The sequence below is a fragment of the Populus trichocarpa genome, chromosome 1 (assembly GCF_000002775.5).
Source record: "Populus trichocarpa isolate Nisqually-1 chromosome 1, P.trichocarpa_v4.1, whole genome shotgun sequence".
NCBI lineage: Eukaryota > Viridiplantae > Streptophyta > Magnoliopsida > Malpighiales > Salicaceae > Populus > Populus trichocarpa.
The window spans coordinates 5,395,011-5,420,446 of record NC_037285.2 but is presented as its reverse complement, the minus strand read 5'-3'; the positions used below and the strand labels follow the sequence as shown (position 1 = coordinate 5,420,446).

The 25,436-nt window shown below is 33.9% G+C and overlaps 4 protein-coding genes across 6 annotated transcripts; 3 read left to right on the top strand and 1 right to left on the bottom strand.

Annotated features, from left to right (window-relative positions):
- Positions 1–1,730: 1,730 nt before the first annotated feature.
- On the bottom strand, positions 1,731–4,583 carry LOC7491448 (eukaryotic peptide chain release factor subunit 1-3). Its single transcript, XM_002297862.4, has 3 exons — positions 4,438–4,583; positions 2,188–3,653; positions 1,731–2,078 (listed from the first exon to the last, which is right to left on the bottom strand). The coding sequence occupies exon 2, from the start codon at positions 3,621–3,623 to the stop codon at positions 2,313–2,315; it is 1,311 nt and encodes a 436-aa protein (XP_002297898.1). The 5' UTR covers positions 3,624–3,653; positions 4,438–4,583; the 3' UTR covers positions 1,731–2,078; positions 2,188–2,312.
- Positions 4,584–6,421: 1,838 nt separating this feature from the next.
- On the top strand, positions 6,422–9,469 carry LOC18094483 (NADH dehydrogenase [ubiquinone] 1 alpha subcomplex subunit 2). Of its 2 annotated transcripts, none has more exons than XM_006368780.3 (3): positions 6,422–6,613; positions 6,735–6,841; positions 8,719–9,469. In XM_006368780.3, exons 1-3 carry the CDS (start codon positions 6,528–6,530, stop codon positions 8,793–8,795), a joined length of 270 nt encoding a protein of 89 aa, XP_006368842.1. In that variant the 5' UTR covers positions 6,422–6,527; the 3' UTR covers positions 8,796–9,469. The 2 variants fall into 2 exon arrangements, with proteins under 2 accessions (XP_006368842.1, XP_024456452.1); XM_024600684.2 differs by having other exon boundaries at positions 6,425–6,613; positions 9,090–9,469.
- Positions 9,470–10,421: 952 nt separating this feature from the next.
- On the top strand, positions 10,422–13,002 carry LOC7491446 (histone-lysine N-methyltransferase ASHR2). 2 transcript variants are annotated; one of them, XM_024595237.2, is made up of 2 exons: positions 10,422–11,803; positions 12,595–13,002. In XM_024595237.2, exon 1 carries the CDS (start codon positions 10,539–10,541, stop codon positions 11,712–11,714), a length of 1,176 nt encoding a protein of 391 aa, XP_024451005.2. In that variant the 5' UTR covers positions 10,422–10,538; the 3' UTR covers positions 11,715–11,803; positions 12,595–13,002. The 2 variants fall into 2 exon arrangements, with proteins under 2 accessions (XP_024451005.2, XP_024451053.2); XM_024595285.2 differs by lacking the exon at positions 12,595–13,002 and adding an exon at positions 12,082–12,456.
- A 5,560-nt stretch (positions 13,003–18,562) lies between these two features.
- Positions 18,563–25,321, top strand: LOC7477767 (uncharacterized). Its single transcript, XM_002299329.4, has 13 exons — positions 18,563–19,074; positions 21,045–21,182; positions 22,115–22,196; positions 22,451–22,527; positions 22,655–22,761; positions 23,431–23,548; positions 23,647–23,763; positions 23,894–23,985; positions 24,140–24,206; positions 24,295–24,373; positions 24,468–24,559; positions 24,771–24,914; positions 25,011–25,321. The coding sequence occupies exons 1-13, from the start codon at positions 18,853–18,855 to the stop codon at positions 25,035–25,037; spliced, it is 1,362 nt and encodes a 453-aa protein (XP_002299365.2). The 5' UTR covers positions 18,563–18,852; the 3' UTR covers positions 25,038–25,321.
- Positions 25,322–25,436: the final 115 nt, after the last annotated feature.

The following is a 25,436-nucleotide window of genomic DNA, read 5'->3' as shown; positions in this document are numbered from 1 at the left end:
AATGCCCGAGGAGAACAGAAAAGTCTTGCATAGCTTTGAAGAGTTCTGCATCCGTAGCGAAACAACATGGAACATATAGTGATTTATCATCTACGCCCAACAAGTATGCCTATCAATCAAAATCACAAGAAGGATGGCTATCCTGGCACACAGAAGGAAGGTCATGAAACAGGTTTGCTTTAGGAGAAGCAAATGGGGAATTCCTGGATCCTTTTGTCTCAGATATCATTGGACCGAATGATTCATTTTGATTAGGTGGTAAGTAGAGGAGATGGATTGCTGAGTTTTTATTGCCTGATGGGATAAATAGATCTGTTCTAACCTTGGGAAGTTGATCACTTGACTGCTCAGATTCAAATTTCATACTTTCAAAGTCTTGGATGGAAGGTTGATACTGTACAAGCTTCAATTACTTGAACGGTATGCAAGGACAGCGCTACAAATTGTAGGGCTAACGAAAATGACTCTTTATTCGAGATTAAAAGGGATGGAGGGAGGCAGAGGGAGTGCAGGTGATGGATTACCTTGCTTCCCCACGGGAGGGAATATTTGCAGGCATGTAACCTAGAAAAGGTGCTTGTTTGGCACATAACCGAATGAATTGAAGGAAATTAGATGAATAATAGAGAAAACTTGTGTCGTGATTATCTGGAATAAACTCATTTTCAAATTTTCAGTTTGGTCCAACAGCATATTGCCCTGGAACAGTATTCTGGAATGTATCACCTGAGAATAGATGGGTGAGGGATTTCTTCTGGGATGATGAATTCAGATCCAGCCGGGACAAAATGCTCTTCTACCGCAGGACTCGCATTCCTCAAACTGGTTCCATGAGACGGCAGATATTTCATGTCATTTATTTTTGTCGATTTCCAACACCAAATCACTTCATAAAAAAATCACATCATTATATTTATAATGAATATTAATAAAGACATTTGATTGATCCAGTTTATAAATAAAAATATTTAATTAGAAAATATAAATACTTGATAAAACAATAAATTGATTAAAATGAGATGTGAATATTAAACTTCATCCTTCCGATTTTGTAAGAGAGAGTTGACGATCAAAAATTTTTGTAAGAGAAGAAAACTACAAGCTTATTTGCCTGGTTAGGCTCAAAGATCTCCAACGTTTACAGTAAGACCTCAACGATTCATCCATTTGCATCCAAGATTATAGGATAGCCCATCTCCAACCATCAATATTTTATTGCAAAATGGCAGTTTAAATTTTAAAAGCATCAAGGGAAGTAAAAAAAAGGAGAGTTCTTTGCATGCGGCAAGAGAGATTATCATAATATTTTCCATCCACGGCAAGCAAAATAGCAGCACGGAAGAGATTTACCAGCTCATCATCAACCTGGAGTCTTGGACTAAAAACATTCCACTATTCATGTGGCATGGAGATGAATCGATAAAGCAGCAGCAGCAGCGGAGATGGTTCCTTTTCCTTCTCTCCGGAAAAAGAAGTCATATCACGGGACAAATAACAACTGACACAGGCTACGAGTTCAGACAATCGGTGTTGAAGGCCTTAGAAGACAGGTGGGGGGTTGAGATATTAAACATCTCATCACCGCCTGATCACACGTTCGTTTCATCAACAAACTAACAACCTAGTGCATGAATCAACACAACATCCAACTTCATGCAATCATGTTAATACAGTGATCTAATTCATTTGGATCACAATATAAACTCAAATGAGATTTAGAGAGAGAGGGAGAAATAAATAGACATAATTATGATAGTAGAAGATTAAGACAACCAAAAGTTAGGGTAACAATATAGGCATCTCCAATCTCACATAAGTTTAAAAACTTGTTAAAGACAAACAAACCTTAATTTTTTTTTAAAAAAGCACAAGTATATATTCATAAAAAACACAACCGTGGTGTTCTATGCGGATATCTGCAGTCTCATCCACTCTCACCAACCAAGTTGGTTCTGTAACATCTCAGACTCCAGAGCAAGCCAAGAACATGATACATACGCCAGAAAAAATGCAGCTCCATGACACAAAGCAAGCATCATCACCACATTAAGCTTTTTTAACTTGGAGATATCAGTCCCCTTCATTAAAAAAAATGAACATTAGATATGTTGAAACTGGTCATTCCTCCAAAACAAAAATAAATGCAATACTATACTTTATAGATGATATGAGTTCAGAGATTAGAACCTTGATTAGATCTTTAACAATGTTTTCTGAGCATTGGGCAAATTCGAGCGCGGCGCAGCGCGTGCTGGTGCAGGCTCTTTAGCCCCATTTTCCTGCACCAGCAATGGGGTGGAGTTGGCTGATTGCTATTCAGAATCATCATAAACTTCTTCATCTGAAAGCTCATCAAATGATCTCATATCAAGCTGGTAACGGAGGATCCCACCAATCCCGCCAAACCCTCTACAAAACTGGGATCCTTCTTGTGATTTGTTAGTAACAAACTCTAGAGAGCAACCAAACCGCTTGTACTCGTTAGCAAACCACTCCAGCAGTGGAGTCTTATCCTGAACTTCTAATTCAGCATTGGTTACTGAATCCCTAAAGTTGCCCTGGTTGGATTCCTGCTCCTTATTCCAATGTTTTATGGTAACTTCACCAGTGGCAGAGTTTTTCAACTGGTACCTATTAATATCCAAACTTTCCCAAACAATTAAAGTTTCAACAGCACCCATTTCCAAAGCTTTCAGTGTGTCATCTACACCAAAAACATATTTCCCAGTATCCTGACTTATCTCTTCAAAGTACTTTCCTATCAAGCGCTTCTCCTGTATAAATTTCACATTGGAAAGAATTTCCGCTGACAGCTCGATTGCCTGATTAAAACCATTCTCTCCTCCATAGGAAACATCAACAACATTCAGAATTTTTGCCTGAAGTCGAGGATCAAACATATCTGATTGACTCAGCTCAGTCTTGAAGTCAGCTGATCCAGCAAGTATCAATCCCGAAACATTAGGCTGGCTGGTGGCAGGATTGATATAGAACTGGGTGGCAAGTTCTGCTGTCTTTCTCACATAGTTGTGGCGCTTCTCCATTCGAAGTCGAGCAAATCGAAGAGCAGACTGTCCTCCTCTCCCATGCTTCTTAGGAAGGTCAACGGTAAACTTATGCAGCACTTCTCTGGTGTTGCCACTCAGTGTCCCAAAAAGAGTTCCATTCCCGTCCATGACAATAAAGCCGAACTTGTCATCAGATTCCAAGAGTTCATTCAGAGCTTCTGTGTGAAATTTGTTGTCACAGAGGTAAAGAGATGCATTTATGGGCCTGAAAGGCTCAAAGTCAATAGTTACTTTCTTTTCCTTCCCATCTTCGGTTACAATTGTTCCGGTGTAAAGCACAAGCCCATTGGGAGGAACCTTGTTGTAAAGTTTGAGCCTTTGCTGAGCAGATGTAATGGCACCCAGAACAGATTGACGATTGACCCTGCTCTTAATGTTTGAAGCAGTTCCAAACTCATCTCCAAGCATCTTAGTGACACGAGAAACCTGATCACGAGGAGGCATGATAAGGGAAATCATGCTTGTGCCATTACCTCGGGCAGCTTCCAGTGCTTTGATAAGCTTCTTAATCTTCCAAATCTCAATGTTCTTATCAGTCTCATGACCGTCTGACATTGTGGCGTGTTTAAGAACAGACAAATTTACCTGCAAAGACAGCACAACAATTTTATAATTAACCACCAGGACTGATACATGGTGTTGAGAGAAATCAAAAGAAAACATCAAAGAACAGTAATATAATGGCTAAAACTAGAAATATATTAAAGCTGGAACTTATAAAATAAGATTTAGGTTGTAGAGAAACCTGTTAAGTCTTAAGAACATATTGATAGGAAATAAAACATGTCTGTAGAATTGCCCAAGGCAGCTTTATCTATACTAGTTCTAGGTCTAAATAAACATAACAAAGAATAAGGAATCCAAATAACACAATGATTCCTAATCTGAACAGGAATATATAATCTTTTAGTTGTTCACGAACAATTAGCAAAGGGAAACGATATATTAATAACTTAAGAAAAAAACAATAAATCAAATTTCGCTAAACACAAAATCATACAACAATTCAAGTTTAGCAAAATACAAGCAATTTTGGCTACCAATTTCAAACACGACATAAGTTTATTCGAATCTCAATCAGATTTCATGAATTACAGTAAAAAACAACTTGGCATAACTGCTAATCAAAGCAATCCACGAGAGAGACATAGAATCCATGTAGCAAAAATCTAAAACAATAATAAAAAATAGAAAAATCACAAAATTCGCAAAGGGAGCAGCCAGAATCATAACTAATCGGACGATCAGTAACAAGAATCACAAAATGCACAAGAATGAAATAAAATAAAATAAAATAATGATAATAATTAAAGAATGAATTTCACATTTAAGAAAAGGGAAAGAGAGAAAAGGAAAGACTGAGACGGACCTATCGCCTGCTGGGAAGAAGAGCTGGGATTTTTAAGTTTGCCTGTAATGAGAGTCCAGGACAAAGATAGCACGCTACCTGCCTTTTTTATATGATACCCTAACCCTAACCTAGCCCAACTATTTAACCCTGGTTTGATTATAATACCCAATCATGGTTAGATTATTCTTATTACGGAGACAATAATAAATATCGGACTTAAATATCTATTCTATCATCCAGTATCTTTGTCGAGATAAAAAAAAAAAAAAAAACCTTCCCTCTTCGCTGTTGTTTTATTTTTTAAAGTGAAATTTTTGAGTAAATTATAAATTGGTGTTTTTATTTTATTAAAATTAGTTTACTAGTCCCTATTACCATCCTTAATTGTAGTTTCTGTATTTCAAAAAACACCTTATTTCTAATTAAATTTACCAATCTTACGTCATTCTCTCTTCTTTTTTTTATTATATTTCAAAAATTAAAAACAAAATAAATTAAAAATAAAATTTACTTTGGCCTAGTACCAAACTAAACCATTTCTCCGTTGACTCTACAGCAGGACATTCACAAATGGATGGATTTAATTGAGATTATCTGTTTAAAATATCTAATTGGATTTTTATTTTGAATAATAACATGGAGAGAAAACTCAAGAATAAAGCTAGGAGTTTTTGTCGGGGGTGACAGGACAGGGATGCTTCGATGAATAGGTGTACAGTCGAAGGACCGGACGGGTAAAAATTGGCTTTGAGAGGAGGCCAAAGAGTAATTTTGCTTTTCATGTGAAGAGGATCATTGGGTATAAAATTATTGTTTGGGACAGCCTTTGAAAAAAATTTGATTTGTTTTTAATTAATTTTTTCATATTGTTTTGAAATGTTGGGTGAAAAATAAATTTTAAAAAATAAAAAATATATATTATCTTAATATATTTTTAAATAAAAAATATTTTAAAGATATGTATTATTTTAAACAAATCTATTTATAATATTATTTAGGATATATATTTTTTTTAAAAAAACCCATAAATCTATTCCCCTGCGGGACTTGAAAAGTAGGATAAAAATGGATCATCAAAACTGTTTGATATTGTTGTCTTTTTTTTTAATATTTATTTTTTTAGAAGAGAGTTTATTTTTATAGTCTAACCTGTATTTTTAAGTATTTTTTTAAATTATTTCTTATTCTAAAAAGTATTAGATTAATATATTTTTTAATAATCTTGATGTGTTATTATTAAAATAAAAAAATCTAAAAATAATTATGTTCATATATTTTTAATTAAAAAGTATTTAAAAAAATACTTTATACTATATTTTCAAAAACAAACTTAATATTTCCAATAAATGAAGCATAAACCTTGACATTGCTTGCAAATTTCTTTCTTGGCTCATTTGGCCATTCATTTTCGGAGATTCACGGGCTTTAGATTTTTAAATTTCTTTATTAAAAAATATAAGATTTTTTTTAAAAAAGTTTTTGACATTTTCTAACAAGGAAGTGGTATAATTGCAAAATATGTATCTATAAGAATTCAAATTGAAATATGCATTACTCTTTTTTAGAACGTGGTATTCTTAAAAATTTTGATTTTTTTTAAATAAATTTTTTTAAACATTTTTAAATCATATATTGATGTCAAAAATAATTTTTAAAAAATAAAAAAAAATATTTTAATATATTTTTAATTTAAAAACATTTTGAACCGTTAATGCTATTATAATCTCAAACATGCTCTTAACTCTTATTTAGTATTATATTCTAAATAGGATTGAATAAATTTTTTTAAAATAAATAATTTAAAATTAATTTTTTTATATATTTTTAAATTGTTTTGATGAGATGATATAAAAAATAATTTTTAAAAATTAAAAAAAATAAAATTATTATTTTAATATATTTTTAAATAAAAAATATTTTAAAAAAATAATCGCAATATAATTTTAAATATACACTTGTAATTCAGCAAAGGTAAGCTCAAGTTTTGATGTTTTTTAATTTTTTTTAATAAGAAAAAAGGGTAAACTCAGCTACTCGAGTGCAAAACAGGACAATAGTGGCCGAGGTTTGGAAGAGACCGAGCACCTCGTTTTGGCAGAGCAGAGATAATGGCATGGAGAGGCCAACTTTCTAAGAATCTGAAAGAGCTTCGGATTCTTCTTTGTCAATCTTCTCCTTCAAGTTCATCTACTAGGTAGATATTCTCGATTTTTATTATTGATTTGTTATTGCTAACAACAATATTTCAAGACTCCATTTTCTTTAGCCATTTTGAATTGATTGTATCCTATAATTAATGGGTTTTTCTTTGACAGAACATTTATAGAGAAGAATTACAAGGATCTGAAGACCCTTAACCCAAAACTTCCAATTCTGATCCGTGAATGCAATGGAATCGAGCCTCAGTTATGGGCAAGATATGGTATCTGTTTTCCTCTCTTTCATTTATATTTATTTTCTTCTTCTTTTTCTGTCATATCACTGTTTCTTTAAAATTCTCCTTATAGATGTAGATTTTGCTGTTTGTTGTGCGGGTGTTTCACAGGCATTTGATTGGTTTATGGTAGAATTGGATTTCGTAGAATTTGCAAATTGATGAATGTTGGATTCCTAGATTTTGTACATTTTTTGTTTTGATTTAATGTGGATTTATGACAATCCTTTGAAGTGGGTTTTTTCTTTTTCTTTTTTAATGAAAAAGTGGGGTTTTCCATTGTGTTTAGGGTTTCAATTAGTTTTTAGGGCTTTAAGCTTTGTTTCTGTTCGTGTATTTGGGTAATTAAACCTGGCTTTAGATACTCTACCTGAACAGGATTTTAGAGTTTATAGGAAGATTAAGAATAATAGTTATTCTCTTCTGAAATGACTCGAATCTATATGGTCATTTCAAATGCTCAAATCCATAAGCTTTAAATCACTTAATAGGGTTTCAAAATACCCAAATTGAACAAAGATTTTTGCTTCAGATTCCTCCTATCAAATACCAAAGCGAAATGCATCCTAAACATAAATTAATACATAGAAGCCTCTTCTCAATTTGATTTTAGATACTTTTCCTTCTGAAGCATGCATATTATTGAGAAGCTGTGAGATATGCTATTGCCCTCACATTTTCTCCTTTTCATCAATAATCTTATGGGACTGAATTCTGTATGTGCCAATGGCTTAAAGTCTTGGCAACAGATAAGTAACAACGTAGTAACTCAATTTTCTCTAGTTAAAAGTTATACCTATGGTTTCAAGAAATATAATAGGTTAAATGGTTAAGGATGCTCATAGGTGCCATATTTTTATGGCCAACTGATAGACGTCATTTATACTTTTCTTGAATTTGTTCTATCAACTGCCTAACTTAGCTTGAAATAAAATAAATGTCAATGAGGAGCTGGTAGGTTAGCGACAGCTTACCCTTATAAGACACTTCTGATGGAATTTCAGAGGGGCAGATCATGCTATAAAATTTCTGTAACTCTAAAGTTAAAAGGATTGGATTTCTTTTTCCAGTTACTTGTAATCTATTAACCTCAAGTTAATCTCTGACCTCATTGACTGTTTACTAATTGAAATTTTGTTGGTAAATTCAGCATTGATATGATCATCCTGTCTATTTTCATGGTTCTTATTTGATTGGAACATGTTACTTTTTTTATACAGATAGGATCTCTTGAATTTGCACATGATGCTTGCTAACTAATTACTGGACATTAAATGCACTGTTCACTTGTGCTTTTAAGGTTCCGTGGAAAAGAATTTATGTTCTCTCCGGAAGTTTATCATGATGGATGTAGATGAGAATTTGGTGTTGTTTTATAAAGTCTTCTACATTCATATTCTTCTTCTTATTTGTCTGTGGCACTTATTTGGTTCTTGCGTGTTTGTTCTAAGAAAATGGGCGGGCTTCATTTATGTCTTATGCATAACCTTAATTTTGAGGTTGTCATTCATTTTATTTGTTCCTTTATCTTTTATCTTTTTTTCCTTTGGGAATTCTCTATCCCTCACCACACACCAAGAGAGAGAGGGTGTTCCTCTAAGCTTATGCTTTAACATATTTTCTGCACTCAATCATTTTATCATTTTATGCCTTTTTATTTTGATGCATTCAAGTATCATATTGCATTGATAATGGCCTACAAATACCTTGAAAGGAATGTTAGAAATGATACAGAGTTAGTTAATTATAAAATCTTCTAGTTTTTTTCAACACTTCCTGGAATGTCTGGATGAGGTAAAAAGACTGAGAAGTAGAAGGGTCGTGTCTCACTCTATTAAGAAGTGAATTCTCTCAATTGAAATTAGGAAAAGAGAACGAGGGAGATCCACAAGAAGAAGGCTCCAAAGGCTACTCAGAGAGCAAAATGGGGACAACGGGATGAAGATGCTCAACCAATCCAATCTGTCATTTGGCTAAACACAACAATAGTAGTTTTTAGTTTTTTATTTTTGCGTGATGGTGAAATAACCTTGGTGTGTTTGCAACTATTGGTATGGAATTTTGTTCCATGTTCTTTCTTTGTTCATCCACAATTGCCTGCTGTCCTTCATACTGGTATCCATTTGATGAGTAGTGTGGATTTTGTTTGTGTGCTTTTATCTTTCTGCCATCACGGATTAGTTCTTTAGCTCAATGATTGTAATGTGGAGTTGTGCAACCTTCAATTTCTATGCAGATTTTGGTGTTGAGCGGGGCGTTCGGTTGGAGGGTTTAAGTGAGGCGCAGATCTCGAAGGCCCTAGAAGAGCTTGGGAAAGTGGGTGCATCACTTAAAGGTTGATATCATTGCTGTTCATCTGTGTGAAATGAAATAAATTGATATTATGGGAAGAACTATGGAGTCTGCCCTTTGCGTTGCTATCTCTCCGTGATGTGCTTGTTTAAGATTCTTATTTGGTAGTTGGACATTCAGTATTGTTGTCGTTTAGTTTGATCACAATCATAACATGGCATTGGCATGTTTCCTTCCTATTGAATAACCAGGATTGACATTTTGTTTTTGGTATTGATAACCAGCACGACTTTTAGTTCTGTCCAAACCGGACAGGACCTCTCATTTGCAATCTTAAATGAGATGCTGACTTCAATTGGAATCATCTTTCTTCTCTTTATCCTTGGTCGTTTTCCTTTTTGCCGCTTGACATTTGTTGGGAGTATACCGTGACAGGGGATGACAAATGTTCTTTATCGAGGATACAATGTGACATATGATGGAAATAGTAAAAGATATAAAGTTAGGGTTTTTCAAACCTTAAACACGTCGATTTTTTGCTTAGTTTTTTTTAAAGGCGTTATACATGATGACATCATATGTTTTTTACGATATTGATCTTTAGCTAGTGGTTTTATCAAAATTTCGTGGGGATGTGGATCTTGTAGATCAGCTCGTTTGATTGTACACAAGTGGTGGAGTATATTTTGAAGTTGGAAAGGAGTGTACATCCTTTGTAAACTTCATGTAGGTTTTGAGGGAATTCAGAAAATGCAAGGAAGAAAACACATAAACGGCATTGAACATCTATTCATAGTTTTTCTCCATCACCGTCCATGCTCTCTGAGATTCAAGCATATCAAATGATAACATGTTTTCATGTAAGCAACCTAATTTCTCGAGTCCATTGAGGTCATCTTCAAGCCCTTTGGGACGTACATGATGAGGAGGAAACAGAAATCTAACAATGGGGCGAATAAAGAATTACCTTTTGCAACATCCGTAATAAACAAGCAACAGTACAAGCGAGGACGTCTTGTTTACCACATTCCTCGTGAGCAACAAAAACCAGCACAAGATGTCCTGTTTTGTCCCAGCTCCCGTGTGGCATGTACCAATGGGCCAAGGAGAGGGGGCTTCAATTTCAGACAAATGGAACATTATGGCCCATTCAGCTCTTCACCCAATAGCTTTTTGGTGGGAAGCTTTCTGGATAATCAGAGACCCTTCGGAAATTATTTTTTTGCCTTGGCCTTTTTTTTAAAAAAAAGAAGAAAAAATCGTATTTTTTATTGACATCTATAAAAGCTAAAACCCTAGTTAAAGCACCAATTTAGCAGCTGAAGGCTCAAGTTGATTTTGAAAAACGAGACAGAGGAGAGCCTAAGCCGCTCTGCAGAAAAAGATAGTAAAGATGTCTGTTGGTGTAAACACAGAAACCCTAGTGAGAGTTGAGGAGATACAAGGAAGAGGAAGAGGGCTTGTATCCACTCAGCCCTTAAGAGGTGGCCAAATCGTCCTCATAGATTCTCCAATCCTCCTCTATTCTGCACTCCCTTTAACCAAACAGCAACACTCAACCTTCCTTTACTGTGACAAATGCTTCAAAACTATACAATCAGCATCAGTATCTTGTCCCACCTGCTCTCACCAGCGTTTCTGTAGCCCCACTTGCCTTTCCGCTGCTCTGGCATCTTCTCACACTCCTTGGGTCTGCCAATCTCTTAGCCGCCTCCGCGACTGCCAAGATTTTCTACAGCATCATTCTGTGGAACGACAAATCCAAGCTCAATTCCTCGTTGCTGCTTACAATCTTGCATTCGTTTCACCTTCGGATTTTCAAATTTTGCTGTCGCTGCAAGGCCGCGCTGAAGATGAAGATCCAGCTATTGTCCAGTCTCTGCATTCTGTAATCTCATCTCTTTGTCCTCCTCCACCAATTGAGGGGTTCTCTTTTAGCTTGGAACTTATTGCGGCTTTGGTTGCGAAAGACAGATTTAATGCTTTCGGATTAATGGAGCCTTTGAATCTTAATGAAGAGAATGGTGGGCAAAGATCGGTGAGGGCTTACGGTATTTATCCTAAGGCATCTCTTTTTAATCACGATTGCCTTCCAAATGCTTGTAGGTTTGATTATGTTGATACGAATAATAGTGGGAACACTGATATTGTTGTTAGAATGATTCATGATGTTCCGCAAGGAAGGGAGATTTGTTTGAGTTATTTTCCTGTAAACAGTAATTACTCCACTAGACGGAAAAGATTGCTTGAGGACTATGGATTTACCTGTGACTGTGATCGTTGTAAGGTCGAAGCTACTTGGTCTGATGACGAGGGTGATGGTGATGATAATGATAATGAGGTGATGGAGGAGGATGTCGATGAGCCAATGGAGGCCGAATCTGATGGTGAAGAAATCGGCAATGATAATAGCACTGACTTTCCTCATGCCTATTTCTTTTTGAGATACATGTGTAATCGAAATAATTGCTGGGGTACACTGGCTCCTTTTCCTCCTTCTGATGCTAAGCCATCAAATTTATTGGAGTGCAATGCCTGTGGTGATATCAAGAATGATGAGGTTTGTTGATGCTGGTGGGGGTGCGAGCCTGGCTTTACTTGAATCATTAACCTCTTGAACTCTCTATCTTGCTGCTTGCCAATTACTACTCAGGCCGTGTAAGTAGTGTTCTTCCATTAGAAAAGTTTTGTCAATAAATTTAATTAGAAGGGTTTTCTTTTAGCGTTGGTTTTTAGTTTTCTAGCATTTCAATGACAAGGAATATGTGGCTTGAGTATTGAAAATGAATTCTACTGTATGCTAAATGGTTTGAAGAGGTTCTATTTTATTTTATGGTAGATTCTATAGCATTTTCGTATTATTCTAGCATTTTGTAAGCTAGGATGTGCATCAGCCATATGTATTTTCATTAGCCTAATCTCATTGCACTGTGCAGAATCAGAAAAATCTCTTTGACAACAACATTTATGAAAGAAAGACTCTTTTTAGTCTACCAATTTGAATCATGGATAATTGGATATAAGAGGTTTCATGCTTGAAAGCTCCCCGTTACTAAACTGCTGATAGAAGCAGTGGTTTTCATTTAGAAAACACTCTTTGTTTTCGTTGTATGCGTACTGAATAGGAGCATCTTTTTCTTGCTAATGAATATGTAATGGTGCAAGCCCATGTACATAGCATTTTACCTAAGGATGACTTACATTGTATGCACAACCGAGCAGGGTTTTGATTTGTGATCGTGCAAGTCTCTGTGCCTATTGTATTTTATCTTACCTGTCAACTTGATCTCGTGCTATCCCTTTGATCTCAACCACTCTTGTATCTTCTTATTTCACTCTTCATTAATCTTTCTTCTTGGAAAAAAATGGCTATAACTTTAATTCCATGCTTTGTTTCTCATTCTTGGACAAGAGATCTTGTTGAAAACATTGATTTTCTTATGCTGCAGCACTGCAGTTTATTGTTTTGGATTGGTGGCACTATCCTGGTACTAGGTGCTGAATTTAGAATTCAGAATTCAGAATTGATAAATGATGTCAAAGATGACAGGAATTTAATGGCGGAAAATGCAAGTATTATACATCCATGCACATTTTGAGGTTTCTCTTTTCAATCCTTGCCAGCCACACGCACGCAATTCTTGTGGAAAAGAACTGAAAGATTAGTGAATCTTTTGTTAGAATGAATGGCACAGTAGTTTTCATTTCTGTGAAGCTATGCTATTATGTTTAGTGCAAATGCATGCTGCAAGTTTTCTATGGTTTTGTATCGACTTATGATTCAAGCGTTCTCTTTGCATAAATGCTTGAGCATGCAAAATTTGCTGGTTTGCAGAGATGGCTGTTCCTTATCATGATTATCGTCCAAAACAAAACGGAAATTAGGTGTTGTTTAGTACTTCATTGCTGCTTTTATTTTACTTGTTTGGTTGAATTGCTGCTTTTATTTTTACTGCGATCTAATTTAAAACTGAAAAGGAGTTTTTAGAAACTGAAAAGTGGTTTTAAAAATAAATCACGTTGAAGTTGTTCTGAGTTGATTTAGTCAATGTGGTTGATCTAAAAGTAATTTATTTTATTAATAAAGAAGTTTAAGGATGAAATTGAAAAAAAAATATAATTAATAAAAAGAAACTTCTTGACTAGTTTTTTTGCTTAACTTGAATTTAAAATTAAATTATGTGGAAGTTGTTTTAATGTGATTTGGTTAATTTGTCTATTTAAAAACAACCTAGAAAAATGCTAAAAAGATTGGGGAAATTGAGAAATTTTATGCTAGAGAAGTAATTTTTTTACAAAGATTCTTCTTTGGAGCAAACTTCTTTGTCAAAGTTGCTAGTTGATGAGTATGGGCTTTGCAACCCTGAAATTGAGTCATCCATGGTTGATGGGTTTGAGATAAGTTATCCCAAGTGGAGGCTTGAGCCAACTTTGGGGATTTCACTATCCGAGCCCAACTCACACAGATTTGAGCTCGAGCCTTAAAGATCTCACCATCCTAAGCTCATCATCTAAGGGCTCAGAGTCAGCTTCAAGGGTCTTTCCTCGAGCCTGAGTGGTTCAATCCGCCACCACTTACATGGGGTTTGAGATGGCCATACCCGAACCTAACTCCATCATAGTGCGTTGCCTCGCAGTTGTGATTGGGATAGCCATGTCTGATCTTAGTCTTTGTGTCTGCTTGTGCTTACACACTTTGATTCAATGTTAACGCATCCTCTTTAACATAACATGTTTCACATCACAATATTAAGATACGTTAATGCCAAATCCTGGCTAATATGCAGGGGTGATTATTTTCGGTTCGATTCGGTTTTTATAAAAAAAAAGTAACCAAACCGATTTTTTTTAAAAAAAGAAACAAACCGAAACCGGTTCAAACTGACCGGTTTCGGTTCGGTTCAGTTTTTTTGGACAAAATCGGTTTAAACCAGTTTGGATCGGTTTTTCCGGTTTGGCTCGGTTTTTTTTCCCGGATTGGGTTCGGTTCGGTTTTTTCGGTTTCAGGCTTATAAAACTGAAACCGAACCGGTCGGTTTTTTTAAAATTTTAATCGGTTTTTTTCACAGTTCGGTTTTTTCGGTTATTTATTTTTCGAGTTTTCTTGGTTTAATCAATTTTTCAGTTTTTTCACTCATCCCTACTCCCATGTATATATTAGTTCATACTCAATGGTATAATTACTTCTAAAATAGATTGCTCAGTCTATTCCATTATTTTTCTCTATTTTCCATGCAAATTGACTTGATCAAAGGTATATAAGCATTCATAAATCACCATCAAGTAAAGGATTCAGCTCGTTACTTCACATACAAACATACAAAAAATTCTCTTCTTCCACGTCTCATGCATTTATCATCCTCGTTTACTGTCTCTGCAGTAAATAACACAGCTTTTCAAGCTACATTTCTCTTAGTTGATTTTTAATGAAATTGAAATTTTATCTCATACAATTAGGCCCAAAAAAATCAAATTAAAAAGGAAAAAAAAAGTCTAGGGACCAATTTGTAAAAAAACAAAAAAGCACCGAATCAAAAAGAGAAAAAAGTATAAGGACGAATTTTAAAAAAGTGTAAAAACAAAAGAAGTGAGGTGCTTCATTGAATCCACTTGTTTTAGTTTGTTAGGTAATTTTGATTTTATACATTTCGACAAATGGACAGCGATTCAACTACTATCTTTTCCTCGTACTACGTTACACCATCATCAATGTCTTCTAGTTTTACAATAATGTTTTCCGATTTTTTTTGTTCTTTTATTAGATAAAGGTTCTGTACAGCATCATGGGATTAGATGATGTCGGTTACCAATAAAGGGGATGAACAGTACACATTTTCTTATGCCTTCTAGTTTAGGTGTCGAAATCCCATTGGGTAGCAGGCAGCTCTGGTGGATTATATACGATATCGAAGATGTCTGAATGTGGCTGTATGGAGTTAACAAGTCACATCTTATTCTTAAATTTTTTTTTCCTCAAAGAATTTAGGTATGATACTTGTAATATGTGATTGTATGATCTTGAATTTTGTTTTTTTTGTTAATGGATTTTTTTGTTAGGAAATAATATTGGAAAATATAATAGTAATTGTTTTTTAATGTGTTTTTTCATTAAAAAGATATCAAAATAATATATTTTTTTATTTTTAAAAAATTATTTTTGATATCAGCATATTAAAATAATTTAAAAAATTTAGAAAACAAGTATTTTCCATAATTAATAATTAACAATCTGGATGTGCATCCGACATTAAATAATATTTTTAAGATTAATTTTTGTTTTTTTGTAAATTCACAAGTGTTTTGTTTGTTTTTTCATTTCTCTTCTTATCAATCGTACCATTAATAAGTATTAATTAACTGCATGATAACTTTCTAATAATATTTTTAGCCATATTCCTATTATATGCCAGACAATCTTCTTTGTTTTTTTTCCCTTTAAATTACATTAATATTTTTTTTGTATAATTTACAAAAAAAAATGAGTTAAATGTATATTATAAAAATAAAAAATTCTCGATAAAAAATACAAAAACAAGATTTTACCAGTGGCAAGTGGAAGTTTGAGTGAATTATTTGACGAGGAAGTAAAGAGACATGTTGTTTAAAAATATATTAGTAATTGTTTTTTGAAGTATTTATTTACTTGAAAATATATTAAAATAATATTTTTTTATTTTTAATATGTATACAATTTTGTGAGTAGCTTTCGCCAGAATGCTCTGTGAACCTTTTGCCTTGGGTTGGCTCTCAATTTTGTCCACTCTAAGTTGTAACACATGGGAAACGGGGAGGAACCTTCGATCACTTTTATGCGAAGCAAAAGCATGGATTTCATTTCATGACATGCACCTTTAAGCAACCCACAATATTCCATGAGCCACTGCCACTGGCAGCAGTTTCTACCGGCTTTTAGGGCGGTGAAAAGGAAGAAGATAAGAAAAAACATCAAATTACAACCTCTAATTTTCGAATTCTTTATAGGAATATGTTATAGCCGCAGCGCCCACAGCTTGTGGGTTTGGTGGCACCGCCCCACTCCCACGGATGCAGAAGCCAGGATAACATTTATATAATCTATCCGGGAAAGAATAATAATGCTATGATCTTAGAATTTAGGAGTTGTTTAAGAAATATGTACAAGCTGGGATTATGTTTTTTTTTACTATAATATAGGATACTCTTGACTGTACTTTTAATCTTATGTTGAAACAAAAAATTGTTAGTTGTTTTTGTGTTATTATAAACTATAAATCACTTATAATCTCAAAACACCTCAAAATCATTGGAAAAAAAATCAACATAATTCAAAAAATCAAAACCAAACCCAATTTGCCTTTCCCACCATATTAAAAGAAAAAAAAAAATCACCTTCCATAAATTCTCTATAAAAAGAATAACCCAATAATACCAAGATTTTTTTTATGTTTAGATTACGACCGGCAAACAACTTCATTATTTTTTGACGAGTTTCTTATTTTTTTTTTCAAACTTATATAATAAAAAAATGAATATAATGAATTTTTGAATACAAAAAAAATTCTAAAAACTACGAGAGTGACCACATATTTACTTTGTATTTTACATTATGATTGTCTTACTATAAATTTTATATTTCTATTATAATTTATTAGAAAGGAATATAAAATTATTATTGAGACCCCACCTAGTCATTTAAGTTTTTTGACTGAGATGATTTTTTGACATGATATTAGAGCCTTATCGATCAAATGATCATAAATTTAAATCTCATCATCCCAATATAATTAATAAAAACTAGGCACATGTAAGTTTTTAAGTTGAAATGATTTTTATTTAAAAAAATACATTAAAAAGTAATATAAAACTATTATAGAATTTTATTTAATAATTTAAATTTTTGAGTTAAGATAAAAATTTGAAGATGAACATTAAAAAAAGAAAAAAAGAAGAAGTAGATATGAAGAGTTTAAATTAATTTTAAATATTTTTTTAAAAAGTATTTTGGAATGCAATTAAAAACTACAACTATGAAAAATACTGCACTCCTCATTCATAAAAAAAAAAAAAAAAAAAAACAAATTATAATCACCAGCAAAAAGAGAGATCCAAGTATATCGGGGATCAACCATTGCAGCAAACTATCACAGCCTTTTTGAAACAGACGACAGTTTCTCATGCCATATCATAGCAGCGAGAGAAAGGGAAAGAAAAGAATAAAAATCTGAACGGAAGATATTACTTCCAAAAAAACCAGGAAGAATTTATCGAGGAAAATCCCAATAATAAAGCTTTTTAAATTATTTTTTAATTTTATGCATAATGACTGGACAGCTTTTCTGAAAGTCTGACGTGGACGACAATCACCGAGGCAATGGTGGGAAACTAAAGAAAAATAAAAAAATATGGAAAATCCGAAGGTTAAGGTGTTTTCTATTTAGCTTGGTTTTCAGAAAAGTATTTTTTAAAAAATTTAGGTGGAAAATATTTTTTAAAAATTATAAAAAATTTAAAAATATCATATTATTTATTGTTTATATCAAATTTGGTCCTCAAACTTTTAATTGCTATATATATTTTATTTTGAATATTTATTTTTCAATTTCATTTCTTAAAATTTAATTTTTATATTAATTTTGGTCCTCATTTTTATAATTGTTATTTGCTTTTTTCTTATTATTTTTTTATTGAAATTTTTTATGTATCAAATTTGGTCCTTATTTTTTTGATTGTTACTTATTTTATTTGAAATAATTTATGAAATGTTAATTATTATTATTTTAATTTCTTCATCTTTTATTTTTTTTAGATTTGATCTCTATTATTTTGATTATTATTTATTTTATGTGAGATAATTTATGAAATTATATTTTTTTTCAATTTCATTCTCATTTAACCTTTTAATTTGTAAGATTTGTTTCTCATTATTTTAATAAACTTGAGAAAAATAAAATATTAATAAGTTATTTTTCAGCTCATTTTCCATGACATAACTAAACACTGGAAAGTGTTTTCTAACTTATTTTCTATTACACTGCCAAACATCAGAAAATAATTCACTTTTCTAAAACTTACTTTCCTGAAATTCACTTTTCAAAAAAAAATTATTTTCCAGTAAACAAACAAGATATTTATAAGAAATAAGAATCTTATAACGAATATATCCATCCTTTTCTGGTTTTTGAACTCAGTAACCGAGAATAGACAAGATAAATAAAATAGTAAAATGTTATTTTATTATTATTATTATTATTATTATCATGTATTAAATTATTCTAATTCAATCTTAATTAGGATAATTTAAAAATATTAAGAAACATGACAAAACACGAGATTATAAAAAAAAAAATCTCAATTTTAAAAATAGAATTAAAAAAGCACAGGCAGTATAGTAATTTTAATCTGAGGCCACTACGGTGCAATAACCTTTTCGTCTGCCTGTTATGTGCGTAACGCACAGTCCCAAAAGGAAAATAAAGAGAGAGTGAAAGGGTGTGGGCACGTCGGTATACACTGCAGGAAAAGCCTTTCTCCTTCTCCATATAATAGCAATCTTGAAAAGAAAAGCTTCCTGCTGTTCATCAAGAGGAGGAGGAGGAGGAGGAGGCAAGGAGGGAAAACCAGAGGAGGGAAAGCTTCAGCTGTAACCCAACAATAAATACTCAGTAGTCTGTTAAGGGGAGAAAATACTCTGTTTTATCTCATATCTAGCCGGCCGAGAGCAAATAGCAATGGCAGTGTACACGCCTATTAAAGGGCAAGAGGAAGACAATGGAGATAGAAACAAGTCCCTGAAAAGTAACGATGAAGGTGGTCATGTGGATGATGATGAAGCTGTGGATGAAAACAAATCTTTCATCCTCCCTACTCATTCAAGGCAGCAAGATGATGTACAACGACAGAAACAACAACGTCTTGTTTCTCTTGATGTTTTTCGTGGTCTCACTGTTGCGGTAATGTTTCCACTCACCTTCTCCATTTTCATTTTCGATAATTTCTTACAACTTCTTTTGTTTTTGCTTTGATGTTAAGCTTCTCTTTTTGGAAAACCCATTCCATGTTGCTCGTGCATCAGACATTATACATCTTGCGGTCTGTTTCTGGTCTGTTTCTGTCAAGTCAATTAGACCATTATTTTTACTCCTATTTCGCCATTGATGACCTGTTGTCCTTGCTTCTGAACCTAAAGAAAAGGACCACCACTCCCTGATATATTTCACACTCCCCGAAAAAAGAAAAACCAGAAAAGATATCGAGATATCTTAAATATAGATTTAGAAATCATGATGGATGATTCAGATGATTTTTTTCCCCAGTGATTTGCCCGAAATTATTTCTTGCCAAATATAACTTCTTTTTACTTGCCTGCATTTAATTCCATCTTTAATATCCAATAGAAAATGTATCTGGCATTATATTTTTGCTTTCATGCGTGTAATTTTTAAAATTAAATTAAATTTAGAAAATCTCATCATTCTGATTTTGAGTGTAATAAAAACTCACTCTCTATATACAATACAAAAATAAATGTGGTCAGCCCTTTGATTTATTATATTAAAAAAAACTAATATTAAAACTAGTTTTTCAAAATAATCATTTATTCATCTTTTTTAGCTTTTGAAAAAATAAAATAAAGAACAGGTAATATAAAAAATAAAATAAAATAAATTATATATATATTTTTTATAAATATATGAATTTAATTTATTTACTAATAAAATTTAAACGGAATACAAAACACAATGATGAGTATTTAATATTATGTTACATGATGTTTTATAAAAAATATATATTTTTTAGATTTTATTTTTATTTTTAATATTACCATATTAAAATTATAAAAAAAATATTAATTTAATATTTTAAAAATAAAATTACTTTTAAAACGTACCTTAAAACAGTTGAAAACACAACGCGCCAGGACATAATCTATAAATACAGACAGGCGCTGTATTTAGTACCTATATGCTAACAGTAATTATTTACAGTGAGAGTGAGTGATAATGGAGATTTATTTTTCTTGCCAAGATTGATTGATAGCTGGAAAAATGGTATTCGTGTGTAACTGTACACCCAATAAATAAATATACAGAATCCAACTATCCATCATTTATTTTTACTGAGCAATAAACAGTCAAGTTTCGATGCATTTACATCTATACTAATTTTATCATGAAGGGGTAGGTAAGTGTCATAGGCATGTAAGTGCTTTATTGTGCATACTCGCCTGCTACTGCTACGGTGTCTATGTCATCTGCAAGGTTTTGCCTTGCGTATGCCACTCATAGGTAGATAATTGTCTTAGACCCATTATAGAGTTCTGTCTCAACAGTCAAGTCTTGCCAATGGAGGACAGCTTGCCTGTGCTGTATACTGTATGATTCAGCTCGAACCCTTCTTGAATCCTAAAGTAAGCCTATTGGCAGTAGAAATGACCCATCAGCCAGAACGTATACCGCTCCACTCAATTAAGCAACAATTTTTCCTCTTTCTTCATTCTCTAGATACTAATAACAAATCAGAATAAAAAAGAGAGTCTAAATGGATGTCCTGGTCTAATGTAAAAAATAACAGTGATGACATGCTTTAAGGACCGTAGCAAAGTGTTAACGAAAGTTATAGAACAACCATTGATGTCCAGGATTTATTGTAAAGGAGCTTCAATGTACCGGTTCAAAAAAAAAAAAAAAGAGCTTCAATGATGTAGTTAGATATTAAATTCCCCCGAAGTGGACTTTAAGTGGGTTGCACTTGGGTTTTAACCAAGTAATGAAGATTGGAGTTGGTTTTGTTGTAGAAAATTGATGATTTCTGTTCCATTTTAGCATAAAAATGACCAGGTAAACAATGGCTTACAACAGTTTCCTCTCTAATGGAATTGAAGGATCATAATTTTATGCTTTCTCATTCATGATCAATGCAGCTAATGATACTTGTGGATGATGCTGGTGGAGTTCTGCCTGCTATTAATCATTCACCATGGAATGGTTTAACACTTGCAGATGTTGTCATGCCATTTTTCCTATTCATTGTCGGTGTTTCGCTTGGACTCACATACAAGGTATCCGCGATTGGGAAATTTATTGTTTCATTCAAGCACTTGCAACATACCACTCATGCCATGATAACAATAACGAGCGCTGTTATTTTAATTTGATTTATGGGTAGCCTAAAAGTATTGCGAAATCATGTTACTCGTTGATATCTAATGGTTCCCTTTCAGATGCTACTTCATCCAACATTTCCACTAGTGTTGTCAAAAGGCGCTCAGGCGCTCACTTAAGCGCTATAGAGGCGAGGCTATAGTGCTTTTATTAACCTCAGGCGAGAAATTTCAATGAAGCGTTGCCTAGCGCCTCGTGCATTTTATAGGCTTAGCGCTTTTTAGCGCCTTTTGCCTCTGACAATGCTGTTACTTCTTTTAAAACTATAACTTTTTTTTTTTTTTTTTTTATTCACGTGGGGTGTCCGGGCCAGCTTACGCGCACCACGACTATTCCCCACGGCCCACTGGACATCCTGCAAGCCCAGGAGCAGGTAAGGCACCGCGGGGATGACAGACGTGCATATAGAGGGTCGAACCCGGGAAGGGGGCGGAACAAGTCCACGATGGACCACAGCAGTTAAACCCTCAAGTGCTGGGTACACATGAGGGCTCCAACCAGGGCACTCAGGCAGTGCAAAGCCTGCCAAGGCTACTGAGCTACAAGCCCCCTGTGTTTTAAAATTATAACTTTATATGACTATGTTATGGTATTTTATATTTTCTTTTGATTTTTTAATAATCTAATTTTAATTGGGAAGATATATATTTTAGATTTATATATTATAATATAATATTATACATATATAGCATGTCATCTTGGTTCATCTTGGCGAGTGCCTAGGGTATTTTACAAGCTTGGCGCCTTTTAGCGTCTCTTGCCTTTGGCAACACTGATTTCTACCACTACTGATGCTCTCATCCTTAACTGCATATTTTGTTTCCTACAGAAATTGTCATGCAAAGCTGTTGCAACTAGAAAAGCGATACTCCGGACACTCAAACTTCTAATTATAGGTCTTTTTCTTCAAGGTCATCTTCAAGAACTTCAACTTTTAGATTATGTATTATGATCGAAACTCTTTTGCTAAGTTCTGCCGTATTTTATGTAAGTATTGTTTTCAAAAGGGAAGAGGATTGTGTGAAGAGGGGTAAAAAAAAGCAAGAAGAAAGAAATGCTGCCATATTTTTTCAATTTATCCCATGAAAACAGAATCTTCTGGGAGGTTATTCTGGAAAACACACCTTTATGTGGTTCTTAAACATTTATTATCTCTCCTTTCCAGGTGGCTTTTTACATGGTCTGAATGATCTAACTTATGGGGTTGATATGACACAGATAAGATGGATGGGTATCTTGCAGGTATTCTTTTTTACTTTCCTGATCATTTCTTATATCATCTAAATGCGGTAAAGAGTTTAGTCTGGGCAGGGAATTGTTTTTTGTCAAATTGGATTGGCTCTACCTAATCCCTTGTTTTTTCCCCCAGAGAATAGCAATAGGATATTTAGTAGGGGCAATGTGTGAGATTTGGCTAAAAGGTGGTAATCATGTTACTTCCGGATTATCCATGCTGAGGAAATATCAGTTTCAATGGTGAGTACTTTTCTCAGTGTCGCATCACACAATCATCTGCTTTGTCACTTCAATTCATGCTGCAGCAACCTACAATAAACCTGCCATGTCACTGTGCTTGTTGATTTATAAATTGAGCCAATTTGAAGTCTTTCCCCTGCTATAAACCTGGTAATTGTGAAATTGAGTTTTGCTCTACAAGCTAGATGAATTTATTCAAAGAAATGAGAGAAATATTGTGAGATCATACCTGTGTAGCTCTGTTGTTTTAGAACTCAGTCTTTGTGGTTTAATTCTTTTTTCTAAAAAATGAAACTTCTTTGAGAAGAAATATGCCACATTTGAAGAGAGACAGGAGGGGGTGCGGGGAGGTGTTAAGAATCACTAATTTTACGCTGCTGCATTTACTAGAAACATCGCTTTAGCTGGCATTTTAATATAACTCACGTGTATTTTACCAGGAGACTATAGTTTATACCTTCAATCTGTCATGGAAACATCAAATTATATGGAAAGTTTGTCCATTATTATGAGTGAAGTATCTTGCACGTCTTTTAAGTACCTTTTAGTTGATAGACCTTGGCCTTTATTTATTCATTTGTCCCAGAAATAAATTTATGTTTGCGTGGATGCTTTTCCTTTTGATGCTGTCAGAGAAACTTCTTAACTTGTTCGGCAACTCTCTGTCAGGGCTGCAGTTTTGATGTTTGTTACTATATATCTTTCCTTGTTATATGGCTTGCATGTTCCTGACTGGGAGTATCAGATTCCAGTTGCTGCCTCTGCTTCCACCCCTAAGATATTTCCAGTGAGCTTCTTATTTCCTTGCAATCTTTAGTAATGCTAAAGTAGGAAATTTATAAAAAGTTGATAGCTCAGTGACTGATGATTTATTTTCGCCCGAAGGTGAAATGTGGGGTAAGGGGCCACACAGGACCTGCGTGTAATGCTGGTGGAATGATTGACCGTACAATCTTGGGAATTCAACACCTGTATAGAAAGCCTATTTATGCACGAACTAAGGTAATTTCTCCACCGAGTGTCAGTTTTTGTTTCATTTTGGTACTTCTAAGAATGCTTCCTTGTTATTTCGGTTTTTACTATTCATTTATTATTAATGCAGATATTAATAATAGTTAATTTCCTACCACAGCCATGTAGTATCAATTCCCCTGGTTATGGCCCGCTACCTCCAGATGCTCCTTCATGGTGTCAGGCTCCTTTTGATCCTGAAGGACTCCTGAGGTTTGTTTTTGTTTCCTTGTGCCTTTTGTAGAGATCATCTTTTATGCGATGCATCAGGAACCAGTATATTGACAGTTTTAAGTATATGGGGATGACTCAATGTGTGCTTAATTTTACGGGCTCCCTGTGTGATCTTTGTACTTTGTCCTTGTAGTTCAGTAATGGCCATCGTCACCTGCCTGGTTGGTTTGCACTACGGGCACATCATTGTCCATTTCAAGGTGACATATTCTACCTGATCAAAGATTTTAATCTTTTAATTACATCAGTTTCCTTTGTTCAACTAATTTTTTCCCCTGCCACTTTCAGGAACACAAGGATAGAACCCTTCACTGGATGGTCCCATCCACTTGTTTTCTAGTCTTGGGTCTGGTCTTGGATTTGCTTGGTAAGAAGTTTATTTGCAGTTAACTTATATTTGAATTTCATAGAGGTAGCATTACTGCTAGTACTGATTTATGGTTTCATTTTCCTACCCCTAGGAATGCATGTTAACAAGGCTCTTTACACATTCAGTTACATGTGTGTCACTGCTGGTGCTGCCGGCATTGTATTTACTGGAATCTACTTACTGGTAGGATATTTTATCACCTTTTACTGAAGATAAATTTTTTATGATTATCATATTTATTTTCTTGATAACTGGAACGTGTATATTTGCTATTTGGCTAGATCGTCAATTCATGTCTCATTCATTATGTTTCTTTTCCTCTCTCTTTCTACAATGGAACCAGCCAAGTTTGTTGTAGGATAATAAGTGATGATTGAACGGGCTTTCCCTGCAGGTTGATGTGTGTGGATTCAGGTGGCCGATGTTGGTACTAGAGTGGATGGGAATGCATGCTTTGTTGATTTTTACCCTTGCAACCAGCAATATCTTGCCGGTGGTCCTGCAGGGATTTTATTGGAAGCAGCCTGGAAACAACATTGTAATTATTCCCCTTTTGTGGTTGGAAATTCTCTGTTTATGTGATTGGTTTCTTCATTTGCAATATTGCAAGCTGACAAACTTTTATCTCTGGCAGCTTAGGTTTATTGGAATTGGAAGATGAAAGGACAGCAGACTAGATGGTTTACATCTTGACCACACTAGTTTACTTTCCAGTGCATTCTCCTGGAAAACCTACTACATTGTTCATCTCCAGTTGTTGTAAAAAAATGATAAGCAGAAACATGTTCCTCCATCTCCCCCCTCGTATTTTAGGAGCTTTTTTAGTGATCCTTTCAGTTTTTTTTTTGTCTTGTGACAATTCTGATACGCAGCCTTGTATAATGGGAGCTTTGAGATCATAAATTCGTTTTCATATTTACGAGACAGTCAATATTATTAACTGAAGATATATGCGTTATTATTGCTGATGTAATTCTCATGGATGCCAAGAAAACATAATTGCTGTTCGGCAAACTGGCCTATCCCTGTTACAGATAAGGAAACAAATTCTCAAGAGGAG

Bases quoted from the DNA above. Each gene is read 5' to 3' on its own strand.
- LOC7491446 (XM_024595237.2), top strand. From the start codon at position 10,539: ATGTCTGTTGGTGTAAACACAGAAACCCTAGTGAGAGTTGAGGAGATA.
- LOC7491448 (XM_002297862.4), bottom strand. From the start codon at position 3,623: ATGTCAGACGGTCATGAGACTGATAAGAACATTGAGATTTGGAAGATT.
- LOC18094483 (XM_024600684.2), top strand. From the start codon at position 6,528: ATGGCATGGAGAGGCCAACTTTCTAAGAATCTGAAAGAGCTTCGGATT. The intron at 6,614-6,734 runs GTAGATATTCTC...TTTCTTTGACAG, and splicing joins CCTTCAAGTTCATCTACTAG to AACATTTATAGAGAAGAATT. The intron at 6,842-9,089 runs GTATCTGTTTTC...ATTTCTATGCAG, and splicing joins TCAGTTATGGGCAAGATATG to ATTTTGGTGTTGAGCGGGGC.
- LOC7477767 (XM_002299329.4), top strand. From the start codon at position 18,853: ATGGCAGTGTACACGCCTATTAAAGGGCAAGAGGAAGACAATGGAGAT. The intron at 22,197-22,450 runs GTCATCTTCAAG...TCTCCTTTCCAG, and splicing joins TATAGGTCTTTTTCTTCAAG to GTGGCTTTTTACATGGTCTG. The intron at 23,549-23,646 runs GTGAGCTTCTTA...TTTCGCCCGAAG, and splicing joins CCACCCCTAAGATATTTCCA to GTGAAATGTGGGGTAAGGGG.